At 29.0% G+C, this 16,450-nt stretch overlaps 1 protein-coding gene across 8 annotated transcripts in view; it reads left to right on the top strand.

Annotated features, from left to right (window-relative positions):
- The window catches only part of LOC126907716 (regulating synaptic membrane exocytosis protein 2), a 32,253-nt gene that overhangs the window by 10,591 nt on the left and 5,212 nt on the right, over window positions 1-16,450 (top strand). Inside the window, exons 3-17 of one of the 8 annotated variants that reach the window (XM_050689212.1) lie at window positions 5,856-6,161; window positions 6,735-7,023; window positions 7,752-7,921; window positions 9,830-10,058; window positions 10,556-10,714; window positions 10,788-10,805; window positions 10,913-11,061; window positions 11,135-11,509; window positions 11,575-11,750; window positions 11,829-11,958; window positions 12,020-12,316; window positions 12,393-12,676; window positions 13,589-13,719; window positions 13,778-13,918; window positions 14,685-14,835. In XM_050689212.1, coding sequence (XP_050545169.1) covers window positions 5,856-6,161; window positions 6,735-7,023; window positions 7,752-7,921; window positions 9,830-10,058; window positions 10,556-10,714; window positions 10,788-10,805; window positions 10,913-11,061; window positions 11,135-11,509; window positions 11,575-11,750; window positions 11,829-11,958; window positions 12,020-12,316; window positions 12,393-12,676; window positions 13,589-13,719; window positions 13,778-13,918; window positions 14,685-14,835 — 3,005 coding nt within the window. Of the gene's footprint in view, window positions 1-5,855; window positions 6,162-6,734; window positions 7,024-7,366; window positions 7,429-7,751; window positions 7,922-9,829; window positions 10,059-10,555; window positions 10,715-10,787; window positions 10,806-10,912; window positions 11,062-11,134; window positions 11,510-11,574; window positions 11,751-11,828; window positions 11,959-12,013; window positions 12,317-12,392; window positions 12,677-13,147; window positions 13,720-13,777; window positions 13,919-14,684; window positions 14,836-15,559; window positions 15,696-16,450 lie in introns of all 8 variants that reach the window. The other 7 variants (XM_050689215.1, XM_050689213.1, XM_050689211.1 and 4 more) reach the window with 7 other exon arrangements.

The raw sequence follows: 16,450 nt of genomic DNA, 5'->3' as shown, positions 1-16,450 counted from the left end.
GTAACGAAAGAAGATTTTAAAGAGCATGAGGAAAATATGGTTTTTCGTATCTAGTTTTTTTTGTATAAATATTATTTTATTATTAATCCTTGATTTAATCAAAAAATTAAAATTGCATTGGAAATTGTTTTAGACATACACAATAAGAATATTATAATATTTAACAATGCTCAACATTTAAATACTATTTGATTTTGAAATCGGAATTTGAAAAAATTATTTGAGGTCTAATTTTAATTTTACCCCATCTAAAAAGTATATTTATATTTTATATTATGTTCTCATTTTTTAAAGCTAATTTTATTTTCGAGAGAGTTTAAACCTCAAACCTCCTCAACTCTGTTTATGATTAATAATTTTTAAAGACGCTGAAATACTAAATGTTTTTTGGATGTTCGGGATATGTTTATTTTAAGAAAATTGTTCTTTAAATTTCTTAAATAATTAATTCATTATTTAAGATACTCTCAACATAATTGCTAAAAAAAAGAACTCAATTAGTGGGAAATACAAATATTAAGTATACATTGTGATTTATTAAATATACTATTTTCCATTTTTTTGTTTAATAATGATTTTTTCATAAAACATTTTATTCATTTTTATAAATCATTGTAATTATCAAGTTTATCGTAAGAAAAAATAATTTTCAGAGTAGATTTTATAGGTAACTCTTGAAAGTTAAATGGGAGCCTATTATTTTTTTTATTATTAAATGAAAAATGGTCTAAATAAAATTTTGATAAGTCGAAAACCAGTATTATATTATTACATTTTGAATTTTTATAATTTTTAGTTATAGGAGAACGGGGTGCGTATGGTAGAAGAATTGTTATCTTTGTGTTAAAAATTTCATATATGCCATTCTTCATTTAATAGTAAAAAATAATAAGCTCCCATTTTATATTGAAAAGTTACCCCTAAAATCTACCTTTAAAATTTTTTTTTCTTTTAATGAACTTACTATTTACAATGGTTTGTTTCTAGGAATAAATAAATAAATACAAGGTTATGATAATGTATGAAATACAGTAACAAAATCAATAGATTATGACTAATTTATTATGATTCAAAATGTATGAAATGTTAGTACAGATAGGCTGCGATGTTACATATCGATTTTGATTATAACATGAGGTATCTTATTTTTTTATTTTTTACGTAATATGTACTTCTTAAAATTTATACGACTCAGTAAATTAGATGTTTTTTTTCTTTTGTTTTTATTCGAATAAATTTGTTTTTGCAATAATGTCTAAAGAGTATCTTTCGTGTTGTTTTTTTTTTTATTATTCAGTTGACGTCAGAATTTGCGAGAAGTGGCATTCTATTGAGAAAATCCACTTTAATAATCGGTTTTTTAACAACCGCATAAATAATCCTACTTAAATATTACGATTATTATAAAATTTAATCATTCGTACAAAAAATACTTATACTGAAGAGTTTCGGTACCTTACAGTATTATGGTGTAAAGAATGAAATGATATAATCATTAAATATATTGAAAAAATCGTTTTATACTCGAAAGTGTACATTAAGTTATTCACATTCAACTTTAATGCTTAATGTGCCCGACAAGTATTGTATGTGATCTAGAGAGTATGAGTGTTCACAGATTTTAACCACAATGCGAAGCTGAGAAGGCATTGTGATTGTGTGCGTTCTTTTGTGTCTAACCATAACAATTCTCAGCTCTCACTAGACCGATTTTAATGATAAATATATTAAAGGAATTCGATTTCATTTTAGTTTGACCGATCATCACGAAAATTAAAAAAAGAAAAACCCTTAATTTTAGAAAAATATCTCAAAATTACAAAATTGTAAAAAACATAATCCTCAAAAAAAGTCTACATTTTGAAATTATTATAGTTTTTTTAAAAAATACATCAATTCTAATGAAAACGTAATTGGGTTTACTAAAAACAATAAGATTTTTTTTGGTTGGCTATTTATAAAAATCCAATGAAAAAATTAAGTATAGGAAGCCAAAAATTGCAAGATATCTGTAAAAATTCGTCTTTTTTTTTTGATAAAAAAAAAAATCTATACTGTCATAAGTATGTAGAAAAACACAACGGTAAAAAACAGGTTTTATGTATTTCATGTTCCCAAAAAATAGTAATTGATTGTTTAGCAGAAAAGTATAGGTAATAAGATAACAGAAATGTCCATTGCGTATTGAGTGATAAAGCAAATTATTCAATGAGCATTTAATATTTGAGTGAAATTTTGAGATATAACAAATATAAAATTTAAAATATTCAAATTACTGTTAAATTTAACATATTTGCATAGAGTTGTTTTTTGTGGTAGTATTGTTAATCACTGTTAGGATATCATAAATATCTGTTCCAACTATTCTGCATCTCCACTGTGCTAGGGTTTCTTTTTTTTATAATAAATTCGAGTCAATTATTTTTAATTTTTATGGCTGATCTGTTTAAGTATAAATATAATATAGCTGATATTTAAGTATTGTTACCTTATTTTATGGACTGTTATGATGAAAGTTCAGCGTAGACTTGTATTATGAAATATGACAAGGGTGTAAGGATGTACTACCCTTTGACCTAGATATTGGCACTTGCGACGCTTTTCTTATGTGATCGTTTTACTTACGTTTCCATGTTACAGTAAACGGCATGTTGTAATCATACATATATGTATGAGTTTATACATAAATGTGTGTTTGTGTATAGATAATTCCCCATGGTTCCGATTCTTCGAGCTGTCATTTTGTTGTATGATCTTTATCGGTTCTTGGCAGCTGACGTGTACTTTGATGACATTATATCGGATACTTAAATTATCGTTTTCAATGTCAAAGATATTAAAACGAACGACAAGGTCTGTTCATTAAACTATCTATGTGGACACATGGTATTGTGTTTGTTTCTATTTCCAGCATTATTAAAAATAATTCAAATTCATTTTCTTACTAGGTTATTTCTGTTGTCGGTTTTAGGGCGTGAAAACATCGGACCGAGCTTTGAGGTTTGGATTCTTTTTTTTATGAAATGACTGTAATTTAGTATACGCGTTCGAATGAAAATAACGAAAAGTTTATTTCCTCTGTTATATAGGTTGCGTTTAATACAAAGGTGCCGTCGGCAACGGCGAGGCGCTTACATTTATGTACGTGGACTGTTACAGGGTGCATTCAACTTAAAATTATCCGCCCCTTTTTGGGTGGGAGTAATGACGTCATGGATACCGGGACATGACGTATGTTATATTGATCGCAAAAGAGCTGTGTGGCTTTTGTGGATGAAAAGTATACGGCGGATCCTGCCGTCGCCGTGTATGCTAGTTTACTATCTTCTCGCCGTATTATTTATTTTTTCAATTTCATAGACTATATTTTAAACGGTTTAATTTCCCCTCGCCAAACGCCTACAGAGGCATGTCTTGAATTTTTCACAAACTCTAACACGGTCGCGGGCCGTGTTCGTAATGTTTGTACGTTTATTTGTAAGCAAATAAATACATAAAATCTTTTGGGTGACGACTAGTATTTCACCATTTATGTAAACGAAAGCATCAGACGACCCACATCCCAAGTCAAAGTACAAATTTTCCTACGTCTCGTTATAGGATATTTGCTTAACGTAAATGCGATTCCGATTCGTTTTCCGGCACAAACTGCAAAGACTAAACGATGATTTTGTTTGCTTTAAGACACACTCAATTTTGGTGAAATATTTGCCGTGTTCGCACCTGATACTTGTATACAGAGTGCGTTCAGTAAGTAAGGAAATACATCAGTTGTTACAAACAATGAAAACAATAGAAACTGTTTCTCTACTTACTGAACACTCTGTATATATCATACTGATTGGAACTTCACGACAAAGAAAATGATGTACATTCGATTGACATGAACGATTTTATAGAGCATACTGAACACGGATATTATTGTGTGTTCAGTGACTATTAGATACACGTTTACTTTGATAAAAATGAGTCAAATTTAACGATTAGTACTTACCGACAAGATAAATAGGGTCGATTGTCATAACATTTTTATAGCCTATTAAACCTTTTGCACCACGAGTACGCACGACGTTGTAATTCAATTATTTTTTGATGATAGTGGTTTTTTTAAACCTTTTACCAATTATGAACAATAAATCGAGCTGTATATTATTTAACTATAATTTAAAATACTAGAAAAAACTAAATAGTTGGAATAACCTTTTAAATAGTTACTCCAACTTATAAATATGATTAATATTACGAAAAATAATTTTTAGTTAATTTTTAATAAATTAATAAAATTTAATCAACTATTACTCAATGCAGCTAATTATTATAGCGATTCCAAATTGATATTATAGTTATAAATAGCGCAACTATAATATAAGTTTAGTATATTTAATTGTATAATTGGGCAACTTCACACGAAAATAGCATTTGGTAGCCATTTTCACAGTGAAGACTAGTCCAGAGGTCAAATTTTTTTTTTTCAAATTAAAGTATATTACATTAGCTTTAATTTAAGGTATATATAAAAGTGTCGGTATTTCCGGAACATTTTCATAAGTTAAGTTGAAAAAGTTGTCATTTTAAATCCCCCATGTAGGCAGGTGAAGGGTCAAATGTTCACAAAAATATATCAAAAGATAGGTAAATACCTGAGGTATCTAAAAAATATATATATATATATTGATTCGGTCATTTTTAAAAAAGTTACGGCAGTTTTTAATTAAAAAAAATTGAAAAAATGTCGACAATTAGCAAATTTTTTTGGAGGTTTCCCCTAATTACGGGGAACGAGGGAAATTATTTCAATTTTTGAGGGTAATGTGTTCGACTAGATACGATTTGTGATATTTTGACGTATCGTCGAATGAAATCGATTCGGTGAGAGCTGAGAACAATAGTAACAGACGCAAAAAAAAACACATCATAGTAAAATTAATACCTTCTCAGCTTCGCATCGAAGCTAAAATTAAACTTATTGAGAATAAATTAAAATTATTATAAATTGTGTGAAATTCAAACCTTGTTAATCGTTTTGCCTGGATGTTACATGCTTATACTTTTAACTCTAATTTACTTATAATTATTTTTGATCATTTCAGATAGGATTATAAATAAAAACTCTACTAGATTATTGTTTAGTCATTGTATTGAGATAATAATTAACTAACGAATTATGTACGACGCTGCTTTGAAATAATTTATAATTTGTCGATAAACTATCTAGTCTTATTTTTGGCAATTATTTGTAGACTATATAGATAGGGTTTATGCAAAGGTAGACAAGCTAATTTTGGAAAAATTTTATTTTCGTGAGAAATTTGATTTGGTGTACAATTTGATCGCTAATGATCATTCAGTGCATTTTTAAGAAATACTCCCTGATGAACAGAAAAAATATTTTTTAAATAAATAACCAGTTATGATATAGTGGTAAAAGAGTTTTGTTTTATATTCATTAATTAGGTAGAAACAATACAGCGTAGACCTCTGGAGTCCCAGAATCCGTATCTAGTAATTTAAAACTATAAAAATTTCTCTATTTGTCAGTTGTAAGAAAAGAAACGCAGTTTCGGTTTATAGTGTTTTAGTTAGTATTTATTTTAAATGCAAAATCACTTAGCATCTTAATGCCATTCATCTCTTTCTGGTTTTTATCAATCAACTTGCTAAATTTTAGTAATCAATTAAATAATTTAAAATCTAACTAGCATAAATTTTATCTTATTAAATAAGATAAAATTTAAGTCTAAAAATAATATAAATTTTATATTATTTTTAGAACTAGCACTCAAACATACAAAAGATTTAAAAATAAAAAATATCTTTGTTTTTGATTTAGTTACATAATTACATTATACTTATAGGTAATATGGGTTTGCATATTGTGTCGGAAAAAACAAGAGCTTCTCAGTAAGTCGGGGGAATGGATTAACCATGGCATGACCGTGGGAAGTGATCCGTCTAGACGAATTGATGGAACATCCCCGTGTTTAATGTCAGATAAAAGGCCTAAATTAGAAAGAGCACACAGTGCCGTGGAAAAAGAAAATGTACCACTTTTACAGCGGTCGAATAGTCAGCTCAGGCGTCAATATTCCCAACAAGAGCCGTCCAGTAGGAAGGAGCAGGAACACAGTTTTTCTGGATCCCACGATGAATACTTCCGCCCGGTATGCATTAATAATGTATAATTTATTTTTGTACTTTTAATAATATGAAATGTTAAGAGTGATTAGATTTAATCACATTAAAAATACATAATAGGGTAACTCATTTATTTAACGTACAATTAAGGAATTAGTAATTTTATCTACTATTAAATTGTAATACTTTCAGTGACATCGAATAAAAAACAAACCTATCAGGTTTAATTTAAATTAAAAAAAAATCAAGAAAGTCTTGTAAATAAACAAAATTTTGATTTCTCAGAGCATNAAAAAATCAAGAAAGTCTTGTAAATAAACAAAATTTTGATTTCTCAGAGCATATTTAAATGATATATATATACACACACACACAAAAATTAACAAAATTACTCATCTTTGATGCTCAAGAGTTAATATTTCAAGTAATATTGTTGGCCGTTCACTTATTGAGGGGTTTTCAGAAATTTTATCAGTTACCCTATTACTCGAAATAAATTTATTAATAACACAATAAATGTATATATTAATAGAAACTTTGAAAGATAACACGAGTCGAGATTGTAATTGTTTTAATATTTGTCGTTTGTGTATTTGTAGTCTCGCGAAGATTACTATCGTGGCGGACAATTGGAAGGAATGCACAGAAACGGATCGAACCAATCATCAAGGGTTCATCATACACCACACCAGTTTGGACCAGCGGACAAGCAGATGGGAGGTCGAGTTACCGGTGCTAATGTGCCACGTAAGCACAAAAGGCTCGGCAATACGGTACCCGCTGAACGTCTACACACGCATCAGCAGCATATTAGCTTTTCGAGTTCGGAAGAAGAGCTGCGGTCTACATCCGAGTGCACCAGCTGTGACGAACACGAAAGTGAAAAAGGTAACATGTCCTTACTTATGACTTACTTTTATGAGAAAATTTTGCAAAAACCAACCCTAAACGTAAAAACGATTTCAGTAATATTTATTTGTTTTGAGTTGACAAATTTATCATTTCCTAAACGCATCGGTTTAACTAAATGCTCTAATATAAATTTCAATTATATTTATAACACAATTCACTAATACGAACCAAATTATCGATTAATTTTTTTCCGAGTGTTCATTTGTATGCAAGTATACTTCGGTTGCTTATAGCAAAAGGGACAACTCAACAGGTTTATGTATAACACGAATATATTTTGCCAAGTTTTAGGATAATAATTAATTGAACTGACGTACAGGTGACACAGAATTTAACCCGGGAGAAGATCAACCTTATAAACATTCAGTAACGTTATCATCGGTAGGTTTTTGGTATACAAAAATTCCATTTTCGTAATGTTTGTTCTGTATAATGTACCGATTATTTGTTTTTCTTTATTCGTTTTGCTCAACTAATTTTTGTACACTAATTTAGTGTTGTATGATGATTATACTTATTTGTGTTTTAATTTATTTTGTTTTTTATACGGCGTTTCTCTGCGAACATGCATGCGTCGTGACATCTTTGCTCCTATATTACATTTATAACTATTACTATATACTTGTACTTTTTAATTGTGCTTTACGGTTGGGGCTCTTAAGTCTGGGCGGTTTGAGGTTAGGTAAGATTGTCTTATCATTTAGCGATTTGCCGTAAGATGGGCACGATTAACTGTTCGAGACGTAAGAAAACAGTGAGGTTTGATTACCGACATCATCAACCAGCTCCGCAAACGTCTAAAGATTCTGGCTTTGATACCAGCAGCTCGATATTCACGTCAAACGAAGATCCGTTGTACTTCAGTGAAGCAAAGGTATTAAAATATGATAAACGAAACAAATAAGTATATATATATATATATATATATATATATAAAATAGGAAAAATAGGAAGAAATTGTGAATAGAATAAACTATCTACTATTGATAAATTGCTTGGAGACATTCTTAAAATGTCAAAATAAACAACAATTATAATTAATTACAATTATAATTGACGGCAACGCAATTTTCTTAGTGATTCTTTTACTAAAATTATTTGCAACAAGTGTGCTCTAATAATCATATATTTTGTCATTGTTTTACAATTCTTTAATGTTATAAGAAAATTTATTTATTAAATTCATTTTTTGAGATGATAGCCTTTTTTACTTTTTAATATTTTAGTTGATAAAAAAAAATATTTCAAACAAAATCAGTGTTACCGTCACTGATTTTCTCAATTTCATTTTTGAAGTAGTGATTTGTTTAAGTAAAATGGAAACTAAAACTGTTACTATAATTTAGGTATTAAAAAAACTTAAAAATAATCTACATTATATATAGTCACATTTTATATCATATATAAGTAGTTTAATTTTTGTATTTATAAAGAAGCGTTATTTTATAACGAATGTTTTTGAAAGAAAATTAATTTTAGTTTAAGAGTGTTTTGATTTTTTCATTTATTATTCGAGTTTAAATTTCACATGAAATTTTTCTATCCAGTGAAAGAAAGTAAAAGGGACAATTATTGTTCTTCCTTATTAGATAAAGCTCGGCAATAATATACAAATTTTATAAAATATAATAAGGAATAATTAATTGAATTTTAAAGCTATATCAAAACTTACAAATAATTAATATTGTATTTTTTTTAATCAAACATTAATAAAAAAGAAAAAAAACAAGTAATAAACAATGGATTTTCTTTTCTAACAAATTATACTGCCAGTAAAATTAATAAAAGAATCATTAAATGTTGTATTTGATTATTACTCAAAGGTGTATTGTTATTTGTTAATTAGTGTATTAAGTATTTGTAGGTTGACTCACAATATAGCAGAATGTAAGTGAGAGTTTAGAATATTTTTGACTTATTCATATTTAAAAATTATTGAAAGAGGAGTTAATAATTATGTATATTTACAATAAATATAGTAACTCAAAATATGGACAGATTTATCAGTATATAAAGGTTAGATTTTATTCTAATCTAAATATTTGTTGTTTTTATACAACAGTTTGAGTTTTAAAGGGAACACAAAACAGAACTGTTCTGTGTGGGGGTTAAATTTTATAAACATTTATTATTTCTTTTACTTACCACTGCTTTTATTCAGCCTTTGTGAGTGATCAAAAGTTGTTATATTGTTTAATATTTCTCCTAACGCTATCTAGTAAAGCATGTGTACTTTTGACTTTTTCTTTGCATGCCATTGTAGTGTTTTTTTAAATTTTTAATAGAATAGTTTTCAATGTAGTTATATATAAAAAAAATATAAATTATCTAATTGTAACGAACCGCTGCATAATAGTAATTAAAGTTTCATTAACTTCAAAATTGAAGCAAAATATTAAAAATGTATATATTTTTATATATTTAGCAGTATATTACATAAAATAGTGAAAATAAATAAATAATTTTCGTAGTTTTTAAACTATAACCTTGTTTATTTTACTTAAAAAGCCTTTTCATTATACTTGGTCTAAGCATGACAATAATAATAAAAAATTGTTATTTCATATGTTGTTGTTCGCATTTTCATCAGTTTTGATGCGAAACTGAAAAAATATTAATATTTATTGATTAAAAATAGCTAAAAATATATGTTTTAAAAATAAAAATTTATTTGAAGACGTTTAAAAAAATCGTTAAGCAACGAGCAGTGATTTAAGTTACGATTAGACTGACAACTAATGATAAGTTAGTTATGAGGGGTTAATGCCGATTCTGTTTGCAGCAACCAATGTCGTGGCAAAGGAGCCCCGATAACAAGTTCTTGATAGGTCATATGGTGCTTAACAAGTCTGTGTGGGAGACTCCAGTTAGTCCGTCTTCCAGTGCTGCCGCCATGTTGGGTCTGAAAATCACCGGCGGAAAACTTCTGTCGGCTACCGGAAGGAGATGTGCGATTATCGATCGTGTCCGAAAAGGCAGCACGGCTGATATGGAGGGAAATTTAAAACCGGGTTAGTGGGACATTGCGGTCTATTTCCTCATTTTTTTGAAGTTCCTTTATTTTTTACTTATTAATGCAATGAAGTTATGTATTCGACAATAACTAATTAAGAGGAAATAAAAGAAAACTATTGTTAGGAACATTTAAGCAAATAATTCTTAATAATCTTCTGAAATATTTTTGAAAATTGGTTGAATTTAACATTTTTTTATTCGATTAACTATCATTGTAACTATCAAAGTATAAAATAGAAAAACTTAAATAAAAATACGTATTTGTAATTATGATCTAACCCTTAGTTAGATTATTTGTAGAATATTAAAAAAAAACGTATTTTATAAAATATAATTTATTAGTATTTTCTTTATTCGTTTTATTTAGTAAAACTATATGTGTGATGATAATATAAATTAGAATATAAAACTTCAGTCAATAGTTAGAATAAAGAATATGTATTAAAATATATTTTTAATGTATTTTTTTTATTTATTACTTTTATTTTTATAGGGGATGAAGTTTTGGAATGGAATGGTTGTTTATTGCAAGGAAAAACTCATAAGGAAGTAGCAGACATAATTGCCGAATCAAAACATTTACCTCAAATAGAACTCAAGGTTTCCAGGTCTATTTTACCTAGGAGGGCGAGTTATGGGACGCCTCCTAAAGGTATAAAATAAAATATGTTTTTGAAACCCTAATTGATTTTATCGATTAATATTATTGTTTCATTTGCTTTCAGCTACAAGTACTTCAACGGGTTAGCACAATTTCAAACCGCCCAATTGATGCCCTTAAACCTCTTTAATTTTAAACTCTTTTAAGTTTTCATTAAAATGATATTGAATATTTTCATGTTTATTTTAGGACTTTATGATTTGCGCAAAGATAAGCCGTATGTTATGATAACGTCACCGGGTAGTCCTGAGCATTTAGCTTCACATCCAGCGCGAATTTTGAGGTCTTCCAAAAGTGTCTCTGGACCAAATAGTTTACATGTCGGTGGAAAAATACAGGTAATTTATCAAATAAAATATTTTACTATCATATAAATCATATATCTAATCTTTCATTTATATGATTTATTAGGTCAAGTTAGGATTTGATCAGCAATCATTAAAATTGGTTGTAACCATAATGGCTGCTTCAAATCTTTTATCGCGGCCTGATGGTTCACCTAGGTCAGCATATGCTAAAGTGTGCCTTTTACCCGATACTAGTGAAAAATCAAAACGGAGAACTAAAACTATAATGAATTCCATTGATCCTAAATGGAATCAAAGTTTTTCATTTACCACTATGAGAAGATCTGATTTAAAATTTAAAGTTCTTCAGATTTCACTTTGGGATTATGATAATAATCCTACGAATCAATTTCTTGGAGAGGTGTTAATTGAACTAGGTTTGAAAAAACTCGACAATTTAGCTGAGTGGTATTTGTTGACGGCTCATCAAGAAATAACAGTTAGTTTAATTGTTTATTTATTGTTTACATATTTTGATTTTATTTAAATTAAACATTATTTTAGGGCGAAGGCGGAGTTTCAATAGGAGATTATGATATGGACTATGGGGAGCATTTATCTCCACCTTCAACTTTATCAAGACAATCTGATTCTGATGCCTCGGATGTTGATGATTGTTGTAGTGGAAGAAGAGTCGGGGCTGACGGTGCATCAATAAGTAGTCTAGGTAGCTCGATAAGGTGTGTACATTATTTGATTTGTATATAATTTGTTTTCCGTTAAATTTGTTAAATTACTCTATGGTTGAATATGTTTAGCCCTCCACCTGATTACGATCATTTAGATCGAAGAAAAAGTCGTAGGGATAATATGTCTCCTGCACTTCAAAAATCGTATGTTTACGGTACAAACACTGAAAAAAAATATGGCTATGAAATGGGCATGAAGGTAACTAAATAAATTTTATTTAGAAATAGATCACTAAAATTAATTTTTTTTAAAGCAACAGTCTATTTCAAATCGATCTATAACTAACATTAGTCATCGATCGAGATCTGCTGCTCCGACTGATTCTCCAAGCCAACATACCAGATCACGATCAAAAAGTCCAACCATAATATGTGATAGAAGAAGTTTATCTCCACCAGATTATAGGTACCCTGGTGGTGTTCCAAGCTATAGACAAGGAACGACAAGGTTTTTGGCTAGATCAGCCACCACTACGCCTACTTCAACGCCTAAAAAGCGGCAACTTCCTCAAATTCCAGGGACCATGCCTTCTTCCTTAGATGAACGAATACCATATGTAATTATACGTTCTTTAATTATTTCTTAACTCTTACATTTTATTTATATAAATAAATAATAAACAATATTTTTAGTATTTTGATGATCAGACTTCATCTATGAGAAGAAGAATGAGACAAATGCAACCAAGAAGAATGCAGGGTAGATCTGGGGGCTTCGGTAGATTACACCATTATGGTGGTCTGAGTGATAGTGATATTCCTTTACAACAAATGCGATCTCTCACTCCACCACACGTTAGAGGATCTCTGATGTCTAGAGGGGAGACAGGAGATATATGTGATATCGACGACAGTGATAGTGTTATTAGTAGTGCTTTATCTACACAATCTGAACAACCTAGATCTACGAGATTTTGGTAAGCTATTATAATTTAAATTAAGAATTCAAAAAATTTGTTTTATTATAATTTATAAAAAAACAAATTTATAACTTAAAATTTATAAATTAAAAAAAAAATAGCTTAAAAAATACTGTAATAACGTAATAGATGGATATGATTATTTCCCTCCTAGATTCTTGAAAGAAGTTTGTCGTATTTCTCAAAATGCAAAAGGTTGAGGTTTAATTAAAAATAATTTTTCACAATAATCTCCATTATTAAAATAAACAGAGGCTTATGATATTATTAATAACTATATTCTTACGATTTTTTTAGATTTTTATACTTAAAAGAATTCAAATTAATTTTATTTGCATTCATTAAGAAGTATAATTTTTTAATAAAAACGTAATGACTAAATTGGGAATAATAGATATAGGATTTGTGTACATATATGATAATAAAGTTAATAAAAATTTCATACCTATGCATTTTATTTTTTTACAGCTGCTGCAACGCTACAGACTACCGCTACCCAACAGTGACCCATTCCCTTAGCTGTAGTTATAGTCAAAGTAGTAGCAAGCGTGCTAGTGTGTTTTTATATCGTTATAATTCAGTTCCTGTTGATTCTTTCTTACTTCACCCAATAGATAATAGACCTGTTTTATCTGAAAATTCGCCAACAGAGAATCCTAAGCCTATAAAAAAAACTCGTTTCAATTTAGACCACGATTCAAATAATAAATACCTTATTTACGATTCTGATGGTGGGTTAGATTTAATAGGATTCCAGTCACCAACTGAAAAGTATAAAGATCATAGGAAAAGAAATCTAACTTTAGATTTAGGAAAATCTATGGTAGAAGTAGCGGGTAGTTATAGTAGCGTTGCCGTAGCATATAGTAATGCTTTAACCAATCCTTTAAATGCTGTTGTCCATGGCAGTGATTATGGATCGTCACAAAGTAGATCTGGATCACAACAATCACCAGTTATGGTTCCTTCTAATGATAATAAAAGGGCTCAATTTTCAAGAAGCTTATCAAATGCTGATGTACAAACAGATAACATTACCGGTACGTTGAATTAAAAATGATTATAAAATAATTATCTTTAATGTTTGTCATTTTTTAGACTCTGGTAGTACAGGAAAACGTAGAGGTGACTCGTCTTCCTTAACTGAGAGTGGAAGTAAAAGCTCAGCTTCCGGGATTAACTCTTCTGCATCTGGAATGGGCAAAAAAAGTGCATCTGCTTCACAGTTATCAGCAACCGGTAAGAATCGAAAAAATTAAGTAATTAATTTTTATACTACTTATTAACAAGAAATGTTTAGTTTTATTAATTAATAAAAACAATGATATATTTAAAAGAACTTTAACTACCACTATAAAACAATGTTAAATTCTCTACCTTCATTAGTTTTGAATATTTGTTTAATAATGATTAAATAAATTATACTTTACTTTTAAAAAAAAATTTATCTTTTTAATTTTATATTTAAACGGTTTTGCATAATTATTTAAATTAATTTTTGAATAAATATGTTGAACATGTCTTCTTCTTCCTCGCCTTAATCCCAACTACTTGTGATCGGCAACTCTTATACTAAACTTCCACTTGACACGATATCCCACATCATCTACACTCACATCAGATGTCCTTATATCGCATTTAATAGCATCCCTCCATCTCTTTTTTGGTCTTCCTCTACCTCTTTTTCCTTCAACATTCATTTCTATAACTGTTCTTACAGCTTCCGATTCTTCTCTCCTCATAACATGACCAAACCATCTAAGTATATTTTTTCTCATCTTATCCACGATTGTCGCTACACCTATACTCTCTATTATATGCTCGTTCTTTATTATATCTTCTCTAGTCACTTCACTCATCCATCTAAGCATTCTCATATGCTACACTCATTCTCTGCTTTAATTTCTTTTCAACCGCCTGTTTAAAAAAACATCCTTGTTATGCATTAATATTTTTTGATTGCGCATTGGTATATATAATCATTAATTTTGGGCTGGATTTAAAGGTCGCAAGCGTAGGTTAGGTTTCGGTTCGAAAGGAAAATCTTCATTTACGGTGCACAGAAGCGAAGAAGTACTGCCTGGGGCGAGTCGCTCCCTCATCAAACAGCCGTCCAGCGTTTCTAGTGACGGTGATGTGTCCCAAGATGGAGAAAGGTTAATAAAGCTATTTGTGTTTTTTAATGAAAAGTAATAAATTAATAAATTAAGTGGAGTTATTGATGGTATATCCGAATTGAAGACCAAACATGGTAAAACTCAATGGAGCATTTGTATATTGTCGTTTTGGTGTGATGATTTTCAAAAAAAGAAGTTTGCCTTTGCATGGGGATTGGATCATCACTCGTGTACATATAATTTTTGTTGTAGAATGTTTGTGCAAAAAGTCTGAATATATATTTTATGAAAATACATCGTCGCTAGAAATACTCTATAAAGTTTTATGATGAATTATGAGACGCTTGTAAATATTGCCAAATATCAATACACACTAGAGACGTCTATTGGCTTTGAAGCATTTTCAGCATTTGTAGCTGGCCAATAGTCGTTTTTGGTTAGATATTTTACCGTATTTATCACTTAGTCATGAATAATTTAGGATTTGGTGCATAGTTGTAGCAAGCTTTTATAGGGTATTATGTTAAAAATAACAATATGTAAAATGTTTTAAATACTCGTTTAAGTTGACTTGATAATTGTATAAATACAGTATAAATTTAATTAAGTATTATTTTATTGAATAGAAATAATGCGCAATAATATTTTACCTGATTCCTTAACTGCATATCATTTTTTAAATCCTATTAATGTAATTTAGTAACTATCCCTTCCTCGAAGTGCTTTTTTCGGATATTTTTTTATTTGATTGATTGTTGGCTAGAAGGAAGGAGCTCGAAAGGGAAACGTGGTTCAGGTTGCGGAGGCGGTGGCACCCAACCCAATTTTAAGCGGTCCCAAGAGGTGGCTCCGGGCAGACAAGCAAGTCTCACAAGCCTTTCTAGTGATTGCCCGAGCTCGTAAGTAATTTAAAGTCTCCCATGCCATCTAAATACATCAATTTATCTCTATTTTGGCCTGCGTGTTTTTAGCTTACAATTCTTCTCTTATTGCACGTTAATACTATATTTATGCAAGTGGCAAATTATTGTCAAATTTGGATAAAAATTTTTTATTTTAATATTACAATGTTATTAAATTCGTGGAAAATTTATATATCTTAAATTTAAACTTGATAACTTCATTGAAAATATTTATTAAAAAAAATAGAACTTTACAGCAGTTACAAAATTTATGATTGCAAAATTGTTGATTTTTGTACTATTAACATAGTTTTCGTGATAATTCATTATAAATAATTATTCATAACTTTTAATTATGATGAAAAAACTTTAAAAAAAATTTGTCTCATCACGTTTTTAAAAAAATATCATTTTGGAGTCGTTTAATCATCTATGAAATAACTCTAAGTAGATATTTTTTATTTTTACTGTTATGGCTCATTTAATTGTGTTGTGATGTTATTTTTTCTAAATATTGTCCGCTTTAAAAGTAGGTGACAACTGAATAAAAAAAGAAATAGTATAATTTAACTTAATAAAATAGTAAATATAAAATATGCCATTATTAAAATTAGATATTTATTAGAGAAACTGATAAACTGATGTATTTCGATGTAACATCTAAACAAGTAATATTTTTAATACTGCTCAACATGATTAATTTTATTCAATAACAATATTTTAGTACATTTATGCAATTTTATTATTTTTTT

The sequence above is a fragment of the Daktulosphaira vitifoliae genome, unplaced genomic scaffold (genome assembly GCF_025091365.1).
Source record: "Daktulosphaira vitifoliae isolate Bord-2020 unplaced genomic scaffold, ASM2509136v1 Scaffold_5, whole genome shotgun sequence".
NCBI classification, from domain to species: domain Eukaryota; kingdom Metazoa; phylum Arthropoda; class Insecta; order Hemiptera; family Phylloxeridae; genus Daktulosphaira; species Daktulosphaira vitifoliae.
This window is presented reverse-complemented; position numbering and strand designations above follow the sequence as displayed.